The sequence below is a fragment of the Octopus bimaculoides genome, chromosome 3 (genome assembly GCF_046866305.1).
Source record: "Octopus bimaculoides isolate indiv1 chromosome 3, ASM4686630v1, whole genome shotgun sequence".
In the NCBI taxonomy this organism is placed as follows: domain Eukaryota; kingdom Metazoa; phylum Mollusca; class Cephalopoda; order Octopoda; family Octopodidae; genus Octopus; species Octopus bimaculoides.
Genome location: NC_142930.1, coordinates 162060048 through 162076072, shown reverse-complemented (window position 1 = coordinate 162076072; position 16025 = coordinate 162060048). Strand labels below are relative to the sequence as shown.

Here is a 16025-nt window from a genome sequence, read left to right as displayed (position 1 = left end):
GCAATAAGAGTGAAAGTTGTACCAGTTATCATTGGAACCTTAGGTTCAATCTCCCAACAACTGTCATACCACCTGGAACAGATGGATCTCATGACAGACGTGTGAGTGCTCTGAAAATCTTCCCTTCTTGGAAAAACTCATATTCTTAGAAAAGAACTTTCTGTTTAAGCCTTTTCTCAAAGCTTAACAGTTAACATGGAAAGAACAACAAAAACCATTACTTCATATCCATATTGTGAAATATAATAATAATAATAATAATAATAATAATAATAAATGCCTGGATGCATTACCAGGCAGTGGCTCTCATGGTTTCTGATCTTAATTGATTGAAAGTGTTATCATGTACGTTGTTTTGTCTTGGTATAAAAAGATGGGCTACAGCAAATATTCTGCTTAATACCACAGATTTGCTTGTCAGTTGTTTGACCATAACCAGTTGAGCATGTCCCTTGGTGGCTGATGATATGTGCATCTCTGATCATGAGCAGAAGTAGTGGGGGAGCATCATAGCCATGTGTTGAGAGGAGTTCTTTGGGGTTTGAATAATTCACCTCTGGAAACATGGGTGTTTTGCTCAACATCCTTAAACAAACCTTATTCAGGGACCTTTTGAGCGGGATAGGCTACTTGACCTGAAGAAAATTCTAACTGGGCCCCTCCTGCGAGGTCATGTGCTGTTAATCTTGATATGAGATCACCATGTTGCGCACATATGGCTGTGATGCATGTGCCTGGTGTACCCTTATCAGACGGGTAGTCATGATGGGTATACTGGGCTTTGTATATTTTACCCCAGTGTCACTTTGATGGCATGCACTGCTATCTCACTTAATAATAATAATAATAATAATAATAATAATAATGGTCTCAAATGTTGGCACAAGGTCAGCAATTTTAGAGAAGAAGGGGATTGTTGATTACATTGACACCAATAGTTCACTTTTTTTTTATCAACTCTGAAAGATTAAAAACCAAAATCAACCTCGGCAAAATTGAAACTCAGAACATAAAGAGTTGGTAAAAACATTGCCAGGCATTTTGCTAAATGCTCTAATGACTCCCGCAATATTTGTATGACATGGGGTGAACGCATGTCATCAAGAATTTTAACATTCCAATTCAATGTTCCTGAAATAAGATATCTGGAAGAATTGCAAAATGCAAGAAATCAGTAGAACGAGTTATCTTACTTGAGTTTGCTTCCGTTTGGCAATTTTACTTCCAGTTTTGAACCAAAAATTTCATCTGGGTTACCAACCTCATACTCAAGGTTGTTCCCAGATTCCTTGCAGAATACACGTCGGATACTCAGTTTATTTATGTCAAATATCTGAAACAGAAAATTAAAAAAATATATACCAAAAATACTTATCATGTAACATTTCAACTTGAAGCTGCTTTATATACAAAGGTTACAGCTTCTTTTGGCTGAGGTTATCCACAGGGAAGAAGAGACAAGAATAGTCTATCACATCAACCCCAGAACTTGATCAATTCATTATAGAAGTAGGGTGCCTTACAGTGACACCTAGGGGCAAGTGTCTTCTATTACAGCTCAGGGATGATGAATGTTTTGCAAATGAATGCACGTCTATATGTGTGTGATTGTGCATATATATGGGAATAGCCAAATATATATGTGATTCATACTACATGAATCTGCCTAACACATATTTTGTGCCCTAACATAATGAAACAACTTTATGACCCGGATTAAGATACAGTACATACATATCTCCATATATTACTTTATTTCCTTCACATGTATATAACAGTCATAGCTTCAATGAATTTACGGTTAAGGAGCACTTTTAGTGGAAAAAGTCTCCAATATATTGCACCTGATATCATCTGAAATTTTTAGAATTTATATTTTACCCCACTTGAGTACATTAGAAGCTATAAATAACCTTAATAACACAAAATTTTAGCTGCACATACATAATGCATTTGTTACATTCCCTTCAACTGCATTTATGTCAATCCATGGTGACCTAGACATAAAGTAAATACTCTTATGTCCCAGATTAAAGTAGAAAAAAACATTTCTGCTTTCATAATTTCATGTCCGCTTTGTGTAATATATTTGAGATTCGTCCATGTTGTCTTCTTTCACATAGACGTGGTCATCATAACTCAAAATATTTCTGTATTTTCAACTGAGCATTCTGTGTGTGAGGAATACCTCGCATTTAAGAATATTTATCTATGTATTCTGAAGTACTTATCTATCAAATATTCTCATATAAACATACATACACACACTGTTTTATACATCATCATCATCATCATCATCATCATTTAACGTCCGCCTTCCATGCTAGCATGGGTTGGACAATTTAACTGAGGACTGGCGAACCAGATGGCTACACCAGGCCCCAATCTGATTTGGCAGAGTTTCTACATGCCCTTCCTAATGCCAACCACTCCAAGAGTGTAGTGGGTGCTTTTACGTACCACCGGCACAAAGGCCAGTCAGGCAGTACTGGCAACGGCCACGCTCAAAATGGTGTATTTTATGTGCCACCTGCACAGGAGCCAGTTCAGAGGTACTGGCAACGATCTCACTCGAATGTCTTTACACATGTCAACATATCATATATATATATGAATGTAATTTGTAGAACTCTACACGTGCTCCCTTTCAGGTGGACGTCTTATGTCTAGTTCTGGAAATTATATTTTTAAATTGACAGACTACGCTGATGATCCTGCAGATATTTACTTATGTAAATTTTAACAGGTGAAACCATGGTACATAGGTTAATCGTTTTTTTTTTGTTTTTTTTTTTAGTATTTTTTCATTTGTCTTGCCCTTTTATAGTCTGTTGTGTCGCTAATTTTTTACTGAGAACATTTTTTCGTGGTTAGATGATTCGGCATCTATTTCTAGCATATAGGAGTCCACTTTTGCTGGTCATTCCTCTTATTTTTGTATGTAATATAATTTTAACCCTTTAGCGTTCAAATTAATATGTCAAAAGTAATCCTTATTCATTTACATTTAAAAAAATTAATCCGGTATTATCTTGTAGCTTCAAGAGTTGAAAGATGTAAATGTTTATTTTTAGAATGGCATTGTAGGGTAGGTGTGAGATACTGATTCTGGCCAGTTTGAGCATAAAATGAGTAGAATATCTGGGCCGGATATAGCCGGTTTAAACACTAAAGGGTTAAACTTCGGATTTTTTTAATATGCTAGACCACTGGTTTTAATTGATTAATACCAATTTCTACCCTTATTAATAAATTTTATATATATATATATATATATATATATATATACACACACATATATACATACACATACACACACACATATACATACACATACACACATACATTTATGTATAACTGTATGGATAAATGTATACACATACATGTGGATTATAAATTCATTACTAAATGTTAAGTAAGAAGGGGAGGGGATGACAAAGTAAACACTTGCAATCATCTCTGACCGCTCCCCCTGTTGTGTTTAGGCAAACCAAACCTCTTCCTGCTCTCATTCACACACACACAAGCATATCATGTGTGTGTGTGTGTGTGTGTATCTGGGTGTATCCATGTTTTTTGTGTTTTATTTGTGTAAACAGGTATCGAACTGTGTCTAAACAAAAAAGCTATAACCGTAGCAGTTCTAAACAGAAATCAATAAAATAGTCCTGGAATAAGTACTGGACTCAATACTATGGACAAAAAACCTAATACAGCAGCAAATACACATATACATACACACATAGACATGTACATACACACACATAGACACAGATCAGCATTATCTTTTATGATATCCTGTTTTTTCCATGCCTGTGTGGGTTGGACAGGTCTTGCCACTCGAGGCAGTCATTTGTCATGACCTTTATGAAGTTCAACACCCTGAGATCAACCTTCACCCCACAACCCATGCCTCCCTCTTCCCAGAGTTCCTTCAGCTTGGATTGCTCAACACTTCATTACCAAACAATCATCCTAAATGTGATTCCTATTTCCAGACTACCGCAGTCTTCTCTTCTGCATGCCACAACTGACTGTACTTGTAACCAGTTTTTCTCTCGGTTCATTTGTCTCCATCATTCACACACACATTACACATCCAATTTAGAATGTTTATTCCAGATTTTACTTCCAAAGCTCTGGTACTGAGAAGAATCATAAGACAGGTTCTTCAAGCTAAGCCAGCTAACAAGAGACCTAGGGGTAGACCGAGAACGAGATGGCTGGATAATATTCATAGCCTCAGTTGGTTATTCTTGGGAATCCAGCAGAAAGGTGTAATGATAGTTGCTTTTGGTAGGAGGACTCTACCCCAACAACTCTCCTAGGAATAGTGGGTGGAGAAGATAGATGGCTGGCTTCATTTCTTTTCACATTATCTGCATTCAATACCATGTGCATTGTTGCACTATGCACATATGCATCATATAATCTGCATGTCACTCAGATAAAGAATCTCTTTGTTGTTAGCAGAGGTAATAGCTCTCTGAATTTTTACCACTTTTGTTCTTTCTCTGGCTATTTCGCTGTCTGAATACCCATCTCCACCGCTGATTAGGTCACCTAGGTAACAGAAACTGCCAACTGCTTCAATGCAGCCTTTCAATAATTTGAAAGAATTCATTTCATGTTTGTGTTTATTGCTAACTCGTCCCATGCATCTGCTACATACAAAGTTGTTTGCCAGCCTGCATGTGATGTCATCGCATCTCTTGAGCACCCAAAGAATATGATGAGTCATTATTATTATCCTTTTAATCTGCACTGATTGAATAGATCAGATGAAATTTGTTGAGGCAGATTTTCTACAACCGGATGACCTCCCTGTTGCCAACCTTCACCTGTTTCAAGGTAAGTAATATTTCCCTATGGCCAGACATGTCTTCCACAAACAAATGGAAATGAACTCGACACATTTACAACATACATATGCACACACACACATAACTCTGTGTGTGTGTGTGTGTATAGCAAAACAGGAAAATGGAAATTTTGTGGATATTATTTGTTTCCATTTTCTTGTTTTGTTATACAATAATTCTCAATTTTAATATATATTTTGATTAACATACAACACGAACTATAGATACATATCGATGGTAATAACGGAATAAGCAGATATTGCTTCAAGAGGAAACAGCTGTGATTTAACCCCCAACTACTTGCGTGCGTCCATGTGTAAACACACAACAGGCTTCAGTTTCTGTCAACTAAATCTACTCACAAGGGCTATAGTAGAAGAAACTTACCCAAGGTCAAGGTGACATGCAGTGGGACTAAACCTGAAACATGGTCAGGAAGCAAGCTTCAAATCCACGCAAGCAAAATTCCTACTGACGCTTAGGCACAAGCATGGTTGTCTGGACATGGAGTTTGTTTTGTCACTAGCTGGTCTCAAGTTCTATCTCACTGCATAATAGTTTGAATATCTTCTTCTATAGCCTCAACTCAACTGGTAGATGGAAACTGTATGGAAACCCATTATGTGTGTGTACTTGTCTGAGTAAATGTTTACGTATGTCCTCAGATGAGAGTTGGCAAAAAATGGTACCGTTTTGTTGGCACACTGTGTCAATAAATAATCCTTGAGCATTGTACTTCCAATGACAAATAAATCCAAGAAAGGCATCCAGCTGTAAAACACTCTCTCTTTCTTTCTTTCTCTCTCTCTCTCTCTCTCTCTCTCTCATATATATATATATATATATATATATATATATATATATATATATATATATATATATATATATATATATATATATATATATATATATTTACTCATCTAAAACAAGCTAGCTTGGATCATCATCATTGTTTTACCTCTCGTTGACACCTCTTGATGTTTCTATTGGTCAATGGTTTCATGCCCTTACTGTCACCAACCCTTGCTTGTTTCGAAGTAAGGTAAATTTCCCCATGGCTGGACATGTTTCCATGGAAGATTGTAAACAAATAATACCACTTGTACGACATTTACAGTTATGTCAAGATGAGGAGGCACACAAACACATATGCATACATGCATACATACATACATACAATAGGTTTCTTTCAGTTTCCATTAATCAAATCCACTCAGAAGGCTTTATTCGGCCTGGTACTGTTGTAAAAGATATTGCCCAGTAGGGCTGAACTCACAACCACATGGTTGGTAAGCAACTTCTTAACCACACTGCTCGATAGCCATCATCAACACAACAACTGCCTGGCTTTATTGCTAATTGCCAAAGATCTTGGACTTCTACAAAAAAGATTGCATTCACGCTGGGAGTTTTCCTCTAATTCTCTGAACTAGGTTATTGACATACATCAGTTTTCATGGACAGCCAGACGTCATCTCATCTGTTACATTCTCTAGAACTACAAATAAACAGAAGGGGGCCGAGAATCACACACTGCTGGACATCTACATGCATGTTAAATACCTGGTTACTAACTTGCCCCTTGCTAACAGCACCACTCTTGTACCCTTGTACATAGAGCACCAGAACAACATGGGTCATGAGCAAATATGTATATAGAGTCATATCCATATGTTTAATGAACATACACTGGTTTCACTGTGAAAATAGTAGCCATGATTAAACTACAGGGACCTTGAAAAATTTGGAAAGGGGATCGAACTGAATTCCAGGTTACTGAAAGCCATATGTTTATTAAACATATGGATATGGTTCCATACACACATGCACACACATTTATATATATATATATATATATATATATATATATATATATATATATATATATATATATATATACACATGTATAAATCTACACATATGTATTACACATATACTGACAAACATACACATAAATATATATACATGCACACACACACACACATACATGTTTGTGATATATATACATATACATTTTATATCTATAAATATATTGTAACTAAAAAATGTTATCTTATATAAGATAGTGTGAGAGAATGTTTATGTATGCATGCATATATGTATATACATGTGTGTGTATCTAAGTATGTTTCTGTGTATGTATGTATGTATCGTCTCAGATGAAAGCTCCACTTCTTCTGTGCTGGAATTTTGCATAGAGGGCACATTTCTTTTTTCAAAGGTAAAATAAGAGATTCTGTTTTGTTTTTTTTCCAATTAAACAACTAAATGTTCTTAAAGGAACTGTTTCCACAGAGAGGAATGTCTATTTTTGCAAAACAAAAATTGATTTTTCATCAACATTATTATCACTGGCTTAATGTCTACTTTTCCATGCTTGCATGTGTGTCAAGGAAATTCTTGAGGGGGCTTTTTCCATAGCCAAATGATCTTGCCTGGAGAAGTTTCAATGGTAGGCTGGAAACAAAGTACACCATCTGAGTGGGCCAGAGCAACATGAAATGAAGTGTTTTGCTCAAGAACACAATGCATCACCCAGTCCAGGAATCGAAACCACAATTTTATGATCTCAAGCCCAACACCCTAACCATTAAGTCATGCACCTCCACAGTATTAGATTGGTACTTTGTTTTATAAACCCCAGAGGGATGGAAGGCAAAACTAGCCTCAACAAGATTTGAATTCAGTATTTAAAGCAGCAAAAGAAATACCATAAGGCATTTTTTTCTGATGCACCAATTATTCTGCCAACTCACCACCTATCATAACATTAATAATTCTTTCTACCACTGGCACAAGGCCCAGGATTTGGGAGGGTGGAAGTCAATTATATCAACCCCAATATTCAATTGGTTCTTATTTTATTGAACCCAGAAATATGAAAGGCAAAGTTGAGACCATGGCAGAATCTGAACTCAGAAGAAATACTGCAATGCATTTTGTCCAGTGTGTTTAACCATTCTGCCTGCTTACTGCTGTTATGAGAACATTAATAATGACTTCAGAGTTTGGCATAAGGCCAGCAACCTCGAGGAAGTGGGTAAGTCGATTACATCAACTCCAGTGCTCAACTGGTACTTATTTTATGGACCCTGACAAGATGAAAAGCAAAGCCAACCTAGGTGGGATTTGAACTCAGAACGTGAAACTGGAAGAAACACGACAAAGCATTTTGTCCGGCATGCTCATGATTTTGCCGATTTGCTACTTTTACTACTACTACAAGAAGAAGAAGAAGAAGAAGAAGAAGAAGAAGAAGAAGAAGAAGAAGAAGAAGAAGAAGAAGAAGAAGAAGAAGAAGAAGAAGAAGAAGAAGAAGAAGAAGAAGAAGAAGAAGAAGAAGAAGAAGAAGAAGAAGAAGAAGAAGAAGAAGAAGAAAAAGAAGAAGAAGAAGAAGAATGCCCGGATGCAGTACCAGGGCAGTGGCTCTCATGGTTTCTGATCTTAATTGATTGAAAGTGTTATCATGTACGTTGTTTTGTCTTGGTATAAAAAGATGGGCTACAGCAAATATTCTGCTTAATACCACAGATTTGCTTGTCAGTTGTTTGACCTTAACCAGTTGAGCATGTCCCTTGGTGGCTGATGATATGTGCATCTCTGATCATGAGCAGGAGTAGTGGGGGAGTACCATAGCCATGTGTTGAGAGGAATTCTTTGGGGTTTGAATAATTCACCTTTGGAAACATGGGTGTTTTGCTCAACATCCTTAAACAAACTTTATTCAGGGACCTTTTGAGCAGGATGGGCTACTCGATCTGAAGAAAATTCTAACTGGGCCCCACTTGGCAAGTCATGCGCTGTTTATCTTGATATGAGATCACCATGTCGCGCACATACGGTTGTGATGCATGGGCCTGGTGTACCCTTATCAGAAGGGTAGTCATGATGGGTATAATGGGCTTCGTATATTTTACTCCAGTGTTACTTTGATGGCATGCACTGCTCTCTCACTCAATAATAATAATAATAATAATAATAATAATTAATTCGTTTTATTGGCCACAAGGGCTAATATCAATTAAAAACATGTAAGGACAAAGACAGGACGAAGGTTACAAAAGGTTTTGTCTGAAAAGGTAGAAACGTTCGTCTAAACAGAGGAAGAAAACGGAGAAAAGAGGAGATAATAATAATAATAATAATAATAAAAGTATCTACCATAAGCATTGGATCACAGCATTTTAGTAGATGTGTATAGCTAAGTAATCATCCTCAGTACTTGACTGCAGTCAGTGAAAGTGTGCCTTTATCAGTAGTTGTCAAACACTTTAGTACCAACAGACCCTTTCATTTAACCCTTTAGCATTTAAACCAGCCATATCAAGCCAAAATATTCTACCTGCTTTATGTTCAAACTAGCTAGATCCAGCTTCTCACACCTACCTACAATACAATATCATTCTAAAGATAAGCAGTCACACCATTTAAAATGTGAAGGCTACAAGATGATGTAAAATTAATTGAAAACAATGCAAGCAAATAATGATTACATTTAACAGAATAATTTGAATGCTAAAGGGTTAAATGAATTTCTCCATAGTCTCCCAGCCTAAAAGGATAATACTCAATAAACTATTTTGATTATCAAACAGCAACCGTTTTCCCCACTTCAATTTAGCTTTTTAAAATTTCGAATACAGCTTACAGATGCCCAGTACTAACTTTATGGATCCCTAGCTATCTGTGGGCCCAGGTTGATAACAGCTCATCTATGTGGGCACTCAAATTGTTAAAAAAACGAAAATCTCTCACAAATTAGACCCAGCTCTCCTTAAATTAGAAAAGGACGCATTGGATTAACGTGGTCCCAGACGCATGTGTAGAAAGGAGACGAGATGGTCATGGTTGGAATGCTTTTGATCCAGTTCTGCTCAATCAAGGCTGACTTGAGAGTAAAACATTTCCTTGATTCACCAAAATCTGTGTGTATGTGTGTGTATGAAGAAGTTAACAGCAGAGATAAAGTGGAAAATGGAAATAGCAGATCAAAAACGTCCCGATTATCACCGTCCAGTCATTTGTTTTTTTTTTTCCTTTTTTTTTCTTTTTTCAGACACATTATATTTAGGATAGCACAAAACAGTATATCTTTCGATATTCTAAGCCAGTAAGGAGAGCGAGTTGAGAGAAATTTAGCTGCTTTTTCTAGCAGGTATCGTGACCGTCGTAGACCGTTGACGCTTTCTTGCTAGTTCTTAAAATGGTAATGTAAATAAAGCCTGATAGGATTTATTTACATTGCTATGGATTCAAGATGAACTCAGAAAATTCGGGGTTTTCAACAGGACAGCATCCAAGACACTTTTAGTGTGTCTACGATAACAAAAGAGGGGTTTATTGTTTAATTCTTACAAAGGACATATTATTTCCAAGTCCCGTGTCTATACTGACCGAGCAGAATTTTAATCAAAAGCATTCTAATCGAGACCATCCCATCTTTTCTCATATGCTAGGAACTGACCCCCAAGAGCTTGTTATCCAACGCGTTTTATTTATTTACTTTTTTCCAAGTCAGTAGAGTTATTTGAAAAGAGATTTAGTTAGTGTTTCTAACAGATCGAGCGACCACATAGAGGTTCTCTCATTGGCTTAATAAGTGTTTGATACATAAATTTTGGGCCTTTGTGCCTTTCCTAACAATGCTTAAAGTAATTGAATTACACCAGAATTTTTAATTTGCTTAATATGTTCATGCCTGCTTTTTTTCTTTTCTTTTCTTCTCTTTTCTTTAGTAATTTTTTCTTTAATATGATTTTTTTGCGGAAAAGTGACGATGGAATTAATAAAGAGAACGGAGGGGTGTTGAAAGCAACAAAACTTAAAACTAATAAAAGCAAATAAAAAAAAGTGTCAAAATAAATTTTGATGCAGAAGAATGTTATAAATAGAACCTTAAAAAAAATATGAAACCCCCAATAATAAATGAATTGCTTGTTTAAAAGGGTTTCTCCTACCACACCCGCTTTGGCATTCAGTAAAATGAAATGAATATAGCAGAAGGGGACAGTTATATTTCTAGCGATGATTGCTTACATGTGAAGTCTATTGCTCCGTGATGGAAATCAAAATTGCCAGCCATCTAAAGGAATTCTTTGTAAGGATAAAAGAGGGTGAAGAAAAAGAAAGAAATACAGCCACTACTACCACGTCTTCTCCTTGTTCTTCTGCTGCTGCTATTACAGCTATTAACAAATAATACTGAATGAGATACTGCAAAGGGGGAACCGCTAAATGGTCACTGAGCATGCTAGAAATAACAGCCAAATTTTCTTCAGATCACATCCTACAGTTGTGGCAAAGGGGTGGGCAATGACTGGTGTATTAAATTTTTTAATTTTATTTTAAGATATCACTTTGACAGACGGGATGGTTCTGGCTGGAATGCTTTTGATCGCAGTTCTTTGAAAAGCAGTTTTGTTGACCTGAGGTTTAAATAACAATACTGAATGACAGAGACAGAGAGACAGAAGAAAATCTAGAAAAGGAAGAATGCAGAAACCGAATTGACTTGGAAATAACAAGAACTGACAAGACAGAGGCGTTTAGTTGTGTTGTTTTAGAAGACTTGATCGTTTTTTAATTTTTAATCTATAACAAATCGAAGAACAAGAAACAGAATTTCAAAACATATTACAAGAGTGACTGGAAAGGCTTTCATAAGAATTAGAAACATCTAAAAAAATAATCGTTAAGAAGAGAAATGGTATTTTAATTTAAATAGAATTTTTTTTTTTTTAATCTAATTAATAAATCAAATATTAAAGATAGATGAGGTTATGAGGTTACACGTTTAATCACTTACAAACACTGGGATAAATATATTTCAAATAAAACAAGAATTCATTTCAGTGAAAAAAAAAAAAGATTTACTCAAGGACTCAATGGGTTTCAAAGCAGAGCTACATGAATAATGTAAAAGAGGAACACAAGAACCCAAATCAAAGAATATATTACAATAATATTGTGTGTGTGTGTGTGTGTATATATATATATATATATATACATTGTATCTATCAAACTATACACACACATCCTAGTCTAAAAGGTATGGTTGGAATTTCGAATTTCCAGCAAGAATATTGTTTGTTAAGCCTAAAACAATAAGATTTCTCAGTGAGAAGCCGGTCCCTCTACGAACAGGGTCATACGAGGGACGTGATACTTAGTTACCGGAAATCTAAGAAATAGCAACCAAACCTCGATCAAAACAAACTTTGACACCTTACAAACAGGAAGGGCACATCTATCAATGAAGCGTTAGATATGCTATATCTGATGGGGAAAAAGAAGAAAAAAAGGGACGGTTTCCTAACGGCTGGAACGCATTTGATCACGTCTCTTCGGTTCGAGCAGAAGTAAACCTGTGGCTCAGTAACACTAACAACAGGTACTTACTGATACCGGTGATTGAAAAGACCCATATTTGACTTGATCTCAGGAATATTAAAACCCCAGAAAAGTAGAACAGGATTAAAACAATCACAGAGGCATTTTAGTCAGTCAAGGTCTCTATCGATTTTGCCAAGTCACGGCCGTTAATAAGAAATATCCTAAGTTATACCAAGAAAGTCTTTAAAGGTGGCCAACCTTTAACAACACAACTTGTAAAATGGATTTGGGGTATTCATACAACTCCCGAATTACTTCTTCACCACCAATCATTAATATACATACATACATACATACAGACATATAGATAGATAGATAGATAGATAGATAGAGAAACAGACAGGCAGAAAGACAGATAGACATACATACATATAGATAGATATTTGAGAATTTTTTAAGTGAGCTTCTTCTAGCATTTTGACAGACCGGTCACTGGTCAATCTTATATACACAAGTACATATAGATAGATAGATAGATAGATAGATAGATAGATAGATAGATATGCGTGTGTTCTTATGTCGATTTCATGATAAACACAATTTTGCATTAAACTGAAGGATTACCCAATACTTCATGTAGGTTAAATATTTATTATTTTATTATCCTTTAACAAGAATTATGTTGACAGTGACTTCGAAGTTTCGGCCTCCAATGAAGGCCTAAGCAGGCTGAAACTTCGAAATCACAGTCGACAGTGTTCTTGTTAATATATATATATATATATATATATATATATATATATATATATATATATATATATATATATATATATATATACAAGAGTACGTTTGTGTGTGCGCGCGTGCGCATGATGTGTGTGTTTGTATGTATAAACTAACCCGGGAGTTCCCAACCGGCGTGTAGTAGCCGGTGCCAGAGAGAGATCGCGCATCAATGAATCGAAGAGTAAAGCCCAATAAGGGTTAATTCGATTGAGATAACATCTGTAATGATTAATATAATTTAAAAGAAAAGGTAAAAGATTATGCAACAAATTAAATTTCTCAAGACATTTTTTTTTATCATACATAAAAGAAAACATGTTTCGAAATATTTTTATGCTTGTCTTCCCTATACTTTGTAATGCGCACTTATTTTTTCTTGTATGTGTGTATATATATATATATATATATATATATATATATATAATAATATTAGGGACAAAATCCAAAATTACAGGTAAAAACTCAATTAAAATCAATTTATAAAAAATTAAAATTAAATTGAGCTTTATAGATAAAATATTGTGCTTTTAATTATTAATTTTTCTACATGTGATAGTGGATTTTCATCGATGAGTTCTTGAAACTTGGTTATTTTCCCTAAAACTATATATTTTATATATATATATATATATGTGTGTGTGTGTGTATGTATGTACATACATACACACGTTTGGTCATAGTTAATAAAAGCCGTTATATGTTGTTCACTTTGGTTTTAGTTTGTAAATACAATGAGAACTGCTTATTACAATCACGGATAAGGTAATCAAGTGATTGTTATAAAAATTTAAAAATAGCTAGTCCGAACACCTATCCTCCTCTTAATCATATCAACCGGTTATCTATAAAAAAGAAACCTTGCCCTCAAAGTGATCATAAGTGGCTTCCACTGTAGAATTATATACATACCTACACACACACAGATAAATATATATATACATACATATATAGACAGACATACATATGCATTCATGTTTTTATTAAGTATCAGTCTTTCGTGGTAACTCTACAACAAACTTATGATTTCTTTACTTTGTTTTGCAATGTTAATCGTTTCAATATTTGCCAGAAGGGCGACGTTGGCTTGACGTGAAGAAAGAAGAAGAAGATGATGATGAAGACGAAGAAGAAGAAGATGATGACGAAGATGAAGAAGAAGAAGACAGGCAGGCAGACGAAAAGTTTAAAGTTTTGGGTAGGGCTGCTGGTCTAATATAACAAGTGTTTTGCTTAGAATACTTGTAAATACTCACCGCTGTCGTAATGGAAGCCGAGTTTTTTTCTAAATCAATGTAAGCGGTGCCATTGATAACTTTTTTGGAAAAATCGATATCCCAAACAAGGTCCAAAAATATTAAACGGCATTGGTCAGGACGACTGAAAGAATGTGGATCGGTAGGGCTATCGAGATCGCTCATGGTCGTTACCTTATGTTAACTTCTTTTGGGGATATATATCTATGTATATATAACGCTGTATATAGATATATATTTAATATATATCAGAGAGAGAAGGGTGAATAGGTGAATGAAATTGTATATCCTAAGCTGCAAATATTGGCATGAAACAAGTAATCGTCAGTGTCTGAAAGACTTGTTTCGTTTTTCTTTTTTTTTTTCTCTGTTATGGGATGGATATATGAGAGGCTTCGGTGCTGGTTAGAGCAGCTCTAAGACTTCGGGTTCCTCTTTCTACGGTGGCGGGGCGAAATCTGAAGTTTCCACATGCCCTTTCCTCCCCTTCTCTTCCCTCACTTTTTCTTGCTTACTCACTCCACCTCCACCCCTTTCTATATACACTCTCACTCCGTCTGTCGATCACGTGCTTTACGTGTTCGGCGGAACAAAGCCTCACTCTCAAGAGGCGGAGAGGGGGGAGTATTCCGGTGTCGCTCCCCGGTTTCGTAAAACTTCGTCATGTTCCACAATTATTGAGTTGTTGCGTCTGCTACTGCTGCTGCTGCTGTTGGTGTTTAACACGCCGTTCAACACTGATCAAACTGTCAGGCCTCGTTCCAAACGTGACCATCTCATCTATTGTTTTTTTTTTGTTTTTTTTAAAAGAATATTCAGTGACGAGATTATCGAATGCACGGTATAACAGGAGGGAGATTTAGCTGTTACTTTTAACAAGTCAAACAACCACGTAGAGGGCCCCCGTTGGGCATACCTACACAAGTGTGCCCCCACTAATTTTGTGTCCTCATAACTTTCAAAAGTTGTATTTTTTAATGGAATTTTCTCCAAATTCCTTTCAGATGGTGTAGATTCCGATTATATCGGAATTTGTTTTGTCGGGGGTGGAGGAGAAGAGTTTCAGATAATTCACAGGACTCGACTTTGTTTCCTCATAACTTTCGAAAAATGAATATTTTTCTAATAAAATTTTTTACGAATAGCTTTCAGATGGTGTAGATCACGATTTTATCGGAATCTAAAGTTTAAAAAGATTGGTGGGCCCGCACTCATACATAGTGATAAATGTCGCATATATGTAACGTAAAACTTTGAAAAAAATTATATAATGTGTGTCAAAATGTATGTATACGAACTCCCCTTTTTTTCTTTTCCACATTAAATTACAATATAATCGTAATTTATACCATCTGAAAGGTATTTATAAAAAGATTTATTAAAAGATTCCTATTTTTCTAAGAGTAATGAGGAAACAAAGTCTCGTGGGGCACGTTTGTGTAGAATGGCCTTCGCTTTTTTGTGTTCTTAGCTCAGGTCTACTCTGATCGTACCGACCTGGTACAGTGCATTCCAATGGTGGCGATACCGTTGTTTCCTTTTATTTGTTTTTGTCATCGGACTGCGGCCATGCTGGGGCACTACCTTGAAAGGTTTAGCCAAGCAAACCGATCCCAGTATTCTTTTAAAGCCTAGTACTTACTATGTCGGTTTCTTTCTGTCGAATCGCTAAGATACGGGGACGTAAGCAAACCAACACCAGCTGTAAATCGATGTTGATACACACGTATGTATATATATGTTATATATGTGTATGTATATATATATATATATATAGAGAGAGAGAGAGAGG

The 16025-nt window shown here is 35.7% G+C and overlaps 1 protein-coding gene across 1 annotated transcript in view; it reads right to left on the bottom strand.

Annotated features, from left to right (window-relative positions):
- The window catches only part of LOC106882029 (leukotriene A-4 hydrolase), an 86594-nt gene extending 71784 nt beyond the window's left edge, over positions 1-14810 (bottom strand). The window contains exons 1-2 of the mRNA XM_089349904.1: positions 14234-14810; positions 1194-1333 (exon numbers count right to left, since the gene is read on the bottom strand). Of these exons, the coding sequence (XP_089206030.1) occupies positions 1194-1333; positions 14234-14398 (305 nt within the window). The 5' untranslated portion in view covers positions 14399-14810. The remainder of the gene's footprint in view (positions 1-1193; positions 1334-14233) is intronic.
- Between the last annotated feature and the right edge of the window lie 1215 nt (positions 14811-16025).